This window comes from Furipterus horrens, unplaced genomic scaffold (assembly GCF_987537825.1).
Source record: "Furipterus horrens unplaced genomic scaffold, mFurHor1.1.pri manual_scaffold_6, whole genome shotgun sequence".
NCBI classification, from domain to species: Eukaryota; Metazoa; Chordata; class Mammalia; order Chiroptera; family Furipteridae; genus Furipterus; species Furipterus horrens.
Window position 1 is genome coordinate 3,258,061 of NW_028327176.1, and position 6,832 is coordinate 3,264,892.

At 55.7% G+C, this 6,832-nt stretch overlaps 1 protein-coding gene across 2 annotated transcripts in view; it reads left to right on the forward strand.

Annotated features, from left to right (window-relative positions):
- The first annotated feature begins 1,913 nt into the window (after positions 1-1,913).
- The window catches only part of ASAP2 (ArfGAP with SH3 domain, ankyrin repeat and PH domain 2), a 134,940-nt gene continuing 130,021 nt past the window's right edge, over positions 1,914-6,832 (forward strand). For both annotated transcript variants that reach the window (XM_090280884.1, XM_090280886.1), the window contains exon 1: positions 1,914-2,073. In XM_090280884.1, coding sequence (XP_090137010.1) covers positions 1,948-2,073 — 126 coding nt within the window. In that variant the 5' untranslated portion in view covers positions 1,914-1,947. The remainder of the gene's footprint in view (positions 2,074-6,832) is intronic.

The following is a 6,832-nucleotide window of genomic DNA, read 5'->3' on the forward strand; positions in this document are numbered from 1 at the left end:
ACAATAATAAAAACACCCTGGCTGCAAAACTAGCTAGGAAGAGCCAGAATCTGCCTGGTGTAGGAGAGGATGCATTCATATGAACAATATGTACAGGACTTGAACTGTAGCAAGTTGCAAATAGAGGGAACCACAGAAGACACTAAAAGGGTAAAAAAAAAAAAAAAAAAAAAAACAGAAAGGGAGGGCAGAAGAAGAAATGCTACGTTTTTAAAACTGTAACTTATCGCCTAGGGTCATAACAAAGCTAAGCACCAATACGGCTATTTCAGAAAGCTAAATTTCACATGCAATGCTACTAAAATACCAAAGGCCATACATAATGTCTGACCCAAGCTGCCACCTCATACAGCAAATTCTTACATGGGAGCTTAAAAAAGATTGTTTGACTGGCCCACTGTCCTGCAGCGTCAGGAGACCGCTTTGTCTGACTTACTGGATCTCCAGTGTCTCTCACACTTCCTCCTTTTCAGACGCACAAAAGGTTTTTGTAAAGTTTCTCTTGGTTTTATTGCTGGTGGCTACAGAAACCATGCCACGGGCCTGGTGTAGAGTTATAGGGTGTGATCTTATTTGGCTAGTGTCTTCGGGGCTTCTGGATTTTTAGAAATAACTAAGAGTTTCCTTAAGAGTTGTTACGGGAAAATCTGTCCTGATTCAAACTCTTTACCGGACCCCCTTACGTATGAGATTTGCCTGCGCATTCTCTGAAACCGTATGAAAAAGCCCCGAGATTCAGCTCATCTTCCCCAGGGTCGGTAGTAGGTACTGGGCTAGGACCCTAAAACCATTTGCAAGTAACCTGTACCTGTATGAGCTTAGGAAACTCGCCTGGGACGTTCCCTGGGGGTGCCGTAAGCACCCCGGAGGGCTCCGAGTCTGCGGGACGTGGATGGGAACCCCCGCGGGGCCGTTCACCGGGCGCTCTCCGGCACATTGTCATCTATAGAGTACCCGCCTCTCCGCACGCCTGGGAAGGCCGGGAGGATCAGGCGAGTGTACGTGGCGCACAGGGGCGCTCGTCTACGCTCCTTTCTTGTTATTGTTACAGAACCACAGCCTGCAGGCGGGCTGCTGCCGGGTGGCGCGCGGGAGGCATTGGTCACGCGAAGTGCGCGCCCAGCGAGGAGCGCACCGTCCGGTAGGGGGCGAGCTGCACCCACTTTCTCCTTCGCCTGGACGGGTAGGCCCCGCGGCTCCGGGGAACCCCAAGAAGGTCCCGAGCCCGGCTGGGGTGGGCAGGGACGGAAACGTGCGCAGCGGCGGGGCCGGGAGAGTGTCCGAGCGCCCCGTGCGCGCGCCCGCGCGGAGCCGGGATGTAGTCGGGGCCGGGGACCTGCCCGCCGCCCGCCGGCTCCGCGGGGCGCGTCGTCGGACCACAGCGCGCGGCGCGGGGTCCGAACGGCGAGACAATGCGGCGCGCGGCGCCTGGCGAGCGGCTCGGCGGGCCGGGCGCGCGCCGCCTTCCTTCCTGCTGGCTCAGCTTCCCGGCGGCGGCGAGCGCGCGGATTGGCGGCCCGGCCCCCGGCACCGCCCCGCCCCGCGCCCCGCCGGCCGCCGCCCCCGGCCGGACCCGCCCCTCTCCGCCGGACTCGCTCGGGGCCCGCGGCTGCGTGGCGGGCAGTTCCCGCCGGCTCTGCGCGTCCGACTCGGGGCTCGCTCGGGAGGGCAGGCGGCGGCGGCGGAGCGCTGGGCGCGGCGGGCGGACGGGCCGGGCCCGAGCTGCGCGGGGCTGCGCGCGCCGCCCTTGCTCCCGCCGCCCGGGCCCGTGGCCGGCCCACCCGCGCCCTGCGGCGGCTCCTGCGGCGGCAGCGGCCCGCGCCCCGGCGCTTCCCTTTGTCCGCGGGCCGGGCGGGCGGCGAAGGCGGCGTCCCCGCGGCCGGAGGGAGCCCGCGCGGCGGCTGAGGCGGCGGCTCCCCGGCGGCCGGCCGCGCGCGCGCCGCGGCGATGCCGGACCAGATCTCCGTGTCGGAATTCGTGGCCGAGACCCATGAGGACTACAAGGCGCCCACGGCCTCGAGCTTCACCACACGCACGACGCAGTGCCGGAACACGGTGGCGGCCATCGAGGAGGTGAGGGCGCGCGCGGGCCTCCCGGGGCGGGCGGGCGGCTCGGGCCGCAGGTAGCTCCGCGCCCTGCCCGCCGGCTCGCCGGCCCGCCCCCGCCCGTCCCCTCCCGCGCCCCGGGAAAAGTTTCTCTTCCTCCAAATCCGGACGCGGCCGCGCTCCCGGTGCCCGAGACAGACGCCCTTTGTTCCGTGTAGGTGTCTCGGAGGACCTGGCTCACGGCTCCCTCGGGCCTCTCTGAGACCCTCTGCCCCCATTTCCCTCGCGGGGCCGGGGCCGCCCGGTGCCCCCAGCGCGCCCAACTTTGGCCCGAAAGGCGGGGTGGGCGTCCCGCGGGGCTGGGGGCCTGGCTCGCGAAGTGCCCCTGCCGCAGCCGGTCCCGCGGGGCAGGTGTGAGCTCCGCGCCCCTTCGGCCCGACTCTGGGTCCGTCCGCGGGAACCGGCTGCCCGGGAACTGTGTGCGCCCCGTGGGCAGAAAGGCCCGAGGGGACCCGGCACGGCGCGCGGGAGAGGAGTGCGGGACGCCGGGTGGAGGGCCGGGCCTCGGGTCCGGGGCCTGTGATGGCCGCCCCCTCCCCCACCCCGTTCCCTGCGTCTTACCTGTCACCCCGGCGCCTCCCCTCCCCACCAGCCGGGAGAAGGCCTGATTCTGGCCGAGGCGCCGAGTCCTGACGCCTGGCGCTAACCGTGCGAACTGGGGAGCCCTCCGCATCCCGCGGGGAGAGCGCTTCGCGGGGAGCTGGCTCAGGGGACAAAGCAGCAGGCGGCGTCGGAGGGCAGAGGGTGGGAGCCCAGGGCCGCCGTGCCGGGTTCCGGCCGCCCCGCGCCCCGCGGGCCCCCTCTTCCTTACGTAGCAAAAGGGACTAGTAACGCATCCTCTCCCCGGGCTGTGATGGGGGCCAGGGACGCTGCGTGTCAAGTGCTCGGCACTCCGCTTGGCTCCTAATAGGAGCCTGGTTTACAAGCCGGCCGTGCGCCAAAATTGAACGGATGATTACATTTCTCTTGGTCCGAATGTCAAGTTACGGCCTTAAAACGGGGATATTGTAGGTGTTCTAGAAGATGACCGGGCTAGAGTGGGTGAGGAGAGGTCACCAGAGAGCTGTAAATTAAGCGATGGCATTCTTTTTTTCCCCCCTCACTTGAACAAAGCATCTGCTGTTAGGAATTGCTTGGGGGGGGGGGGGAATCCAGAATGTTTGTTAATGGAAATTTTTTCCTTTGTAGACACATCAATATTAGGCTAAATCAAAATTCAGCATTCTGGCTTTTAAGTGTAGCTAGGGCACCTTCCTAGCCTCCTCTTCCCCCCTTTTCTCCCCCCGCCTTTTTTTTTTCTTTCTTTTTCTTTTCTCTTTTTGCGGAGGAGAGCTGCATGTAAAGCTTTTGTAGTGAGTTCTGTGATCCCGCCTCACTTAATTCTACTCGTCTCAGCAAGGCTTAAAAATAATGTCTTCAAATGAGGCAGATGGCAGGCCCCTAAGAAGTTTCTTCAGAAGTGCTGGGCAAGAGAAAAATGTTCATAACGTTGGGAAAACACACCATTAATCATGTTTATGGAAGGTGGTGAATATTTCTTCAGGGAAGGAAGCTCTGTACCCGATGCCTTTTAAAAAGCTTGATTGTGTTTCAAGTTCTGTTTCTTTTCCCCGCTGCCGTGTGCAGGTAAATATTATTAGCACTGGCAGACGTTGGAAAGCTAGATGAAGAGGAATTCCTATTAAAATCGGCGCGTCCTTTCTCCGATTGAGTTTCGTTTCCAGTGTTGTCATTCCAAAGCCCTTTTTTTGTGTGCTGCTCAGAGGCTTAAGCTGCAGCCTCCGTTACTGAGTAAAGAGACGGGATTTGGTCATTTTATTAAACTGCAAGCTTGCTCCACGTTGCTGCTCTGAAAAGATTGAAATCATTCCAGGTCTGGCTCCCTGGAAGCAAATCCAGTATCCATACTGGGATGATGATGTGTGTGAGCTTGGATTTGTGAGAACCAGATCTGAAAGTTGTTGGCTTTCTGAGAGGAATCACTGTGGATTCATTTAAATCATGTCCTTTCTAGGGTGGTTAATGTTCGTCCCCACTACCAGCTCTTGTTCCGTATGTGGCTGTATTAAGTAGTGGTGCCCATGTATTTGGGTTTTAAACAAGCATCTATTTTTCATACTGCAAAGGGGCATGAGAATGGGTATTGGAAACTAAAGTGACTGATTTAACAGAAATAAAATAAACCTAAAATTTGCAAGCCCTTGGTTCTCTGTTTAAACAAATGTCATGGAACTAGTAAACTAATTTTAAACCGATTAACCTTTGTGAACCTGTTATTTTCAATATAGGTTATGTCTGCTAAAACTCGTTTTACAACTGAAATGTACTTTTAAAAAAATATGCATACCTGTAGCTGGACTGTTAGTAGCTATTGGATCCCTACTGTATACTGTGAAATCCATAGTATATTCCTCATTCCTGCTTTATACAGGAGGAAATTGAGGCCCAGACAGGTTAATTTGCTCAAGGTTACAGAGCTGGTAAGTTGAAGAGCTGGAGTTTGAACTTGGCTCCATGCTGTTTTCAGATTCGGGTGTTGCTTTCTGTTACTATATAATGCTGAATTCTCTAAATTACTTCTCCGTCAGATAGGCCTGGGTTCAAGTTCAGAGTCCACCAGTTGCCAGGTGTGTGAACTTGGGTGAGATACCTAATGTTTTCCTGTTTTCCTCAGCTTTCCAGTCTGGCTAACAATGCCTACCTAGTTCAAAAGTCATGGCCAGGGTTTAATGAGCCAGTACACAGCACAATAACTGACAGACAACTGGTTTTAATAAGTGCTAATTGCTTAACAGATTGTGGCTAATCCAGAGAACCTGGTGAGAGGGCTGGGACCCACAGTGGGGTTTGCAGGAGGTGGGTAGGAAGGTAGGGGACATGAATGGTCAGATGAGTAAGTGAATGGAAAGCTATTCTATATATATTGACCCATGTTTATTTCTTAACCAGTTTGTTCCCTTGGCAACAGTCCAGCACGTAGCTGTGGTTTAAGATTTTACTTGATCACTTTCTCTGGGTGAAATAATCATTTTGCACAATTTTAGTGAAGTCTGGTGCTTCCCTGTGGTTTGGAAATAATAGAAAATAAGTAGTAGTGGCATAAATCTGAAAAGTGAACTTTTCCCTTCTGTTTTGGGGGGAGTGGGCATTATTTCTGTTTTGTTGAGTCTCTGGGCCCTTTGAAATAGTCTCAACACAGGGGAAAAATGTGTACATACTTAGAATTTCTGTGCGTGTAAACTCCTTTAGAGCACCATCCATTCTGCCTTGCTTATTTGGCTTTGTTACATCTGTGGTTTTAAAAACATATTTGGTGTTAGAATTCAATCTTCTTCCTTCCGGGCCATAATTCTCTACTCTGTTGTCCTTGGTCCCCTTGGAAATCTTCGTGCTGTCACTGCTGTCACAAGACCAGGGTGCTACCTGCGGAGGTGGCATGTGCATCTGGGCTGCACGGACCCCCGGGGGCCCTTGCCGCCCTCCACTTCCCCAGCAGTGAGAGTGGGAACCAGGCCTGTGGGCTTTTTAGGCAAGAATGTGACTCTGAATCTTAGCCGTCTGTGACTTGTTTTAAAAACAGCCCTTCCAAATCCCAGACTGACAGACTTGGACTCTGTCATCAGAAGGCCATCTCCTTCCTGCCCCTGCATTTCCCCCATATGATGCTGTGTTTGGAAATTGTTGCATCACTCAAGGAAGAAAAGACCTGTCTTCTGTGGACCCTCCCTCCGTCCTGCCCATCCCGTTTCTCTCCTTCTTGTGACCAACAGCGAAAGTACTAATGCTGCTCCTGCTGCGTCCCAGGCCCTGTCGGTCATTCGGTGTTTATTGAGCCATGCGCTGTGCTAGGTGATGGGATTGGAATACCAAGAGGAGTAAGTTCTCTCTTGGAAAGAACCTGCAGCTCAGAGGGACAGACAGACAACCTGTAGGCAAGTCAGCGCAGTCAGGTGTGAGCGCTGTGGCTACAAGACTGTCCAGGACCTTAACAGGCCTGGGATGGGCGTGGCCACGTGGGTGGGCGTGGCCATGCGGGGATGGGCGTGGTCAGGTGCTGCGGGGGTGGGGTGGGGGGCGGGGGTGCCGTGCTTAGCAGGGCCTTGGCCCATGGCATGCTTGGGTTGTGAAGTCAAAGTGGCCACCATATGCATTAGTCACTGAGGTGTCTTGATAAGGCCTTCCACGTCTGCCTCCCTGCCTTCGGCAAATATTGTTCCACTCCTGACGTGGTGGCCCACTGGTTGGATTTTCCTAGCCACCCACTTCTCAGAGGGCTGCTCAGGCCAAGAATGGGGAGCTCTCTCTGCTTCTTCTCGTTCCCTGCACATGTCCAGGCCCTGGTGCCTTTCTCCGCAGAGCATAAACATTCCAAACCTGCAGTGTCTGCGCAGTGCAATTCAAAAGAAGGGCCCACCCTAACCCTCAGACCCACATCAGACCGGCTGAGTCAGAACTGATGGTTCAGTAACACCCTCCCGTGCAGTATAGGCACGTGAAAATGGGAGAAGCACATTCTAGACTGTGAGCCCGGGCTGCACGCACGGATCACTGGGGGTGATGTGCAGAAAAGAGATGCCTGGCCAGCTCCCACCTCCCTGCAATTCTGGCTCGGTTGGTTGGGTGGGGCCTGGAGCACGCTCAGATGTTTTCTTTTTTTTTTCCTGGCCCCAGAGTTTAGGACTTTTCATTGTCCCCAAGTTACTGAAGCAAAATCACTATAAAACAT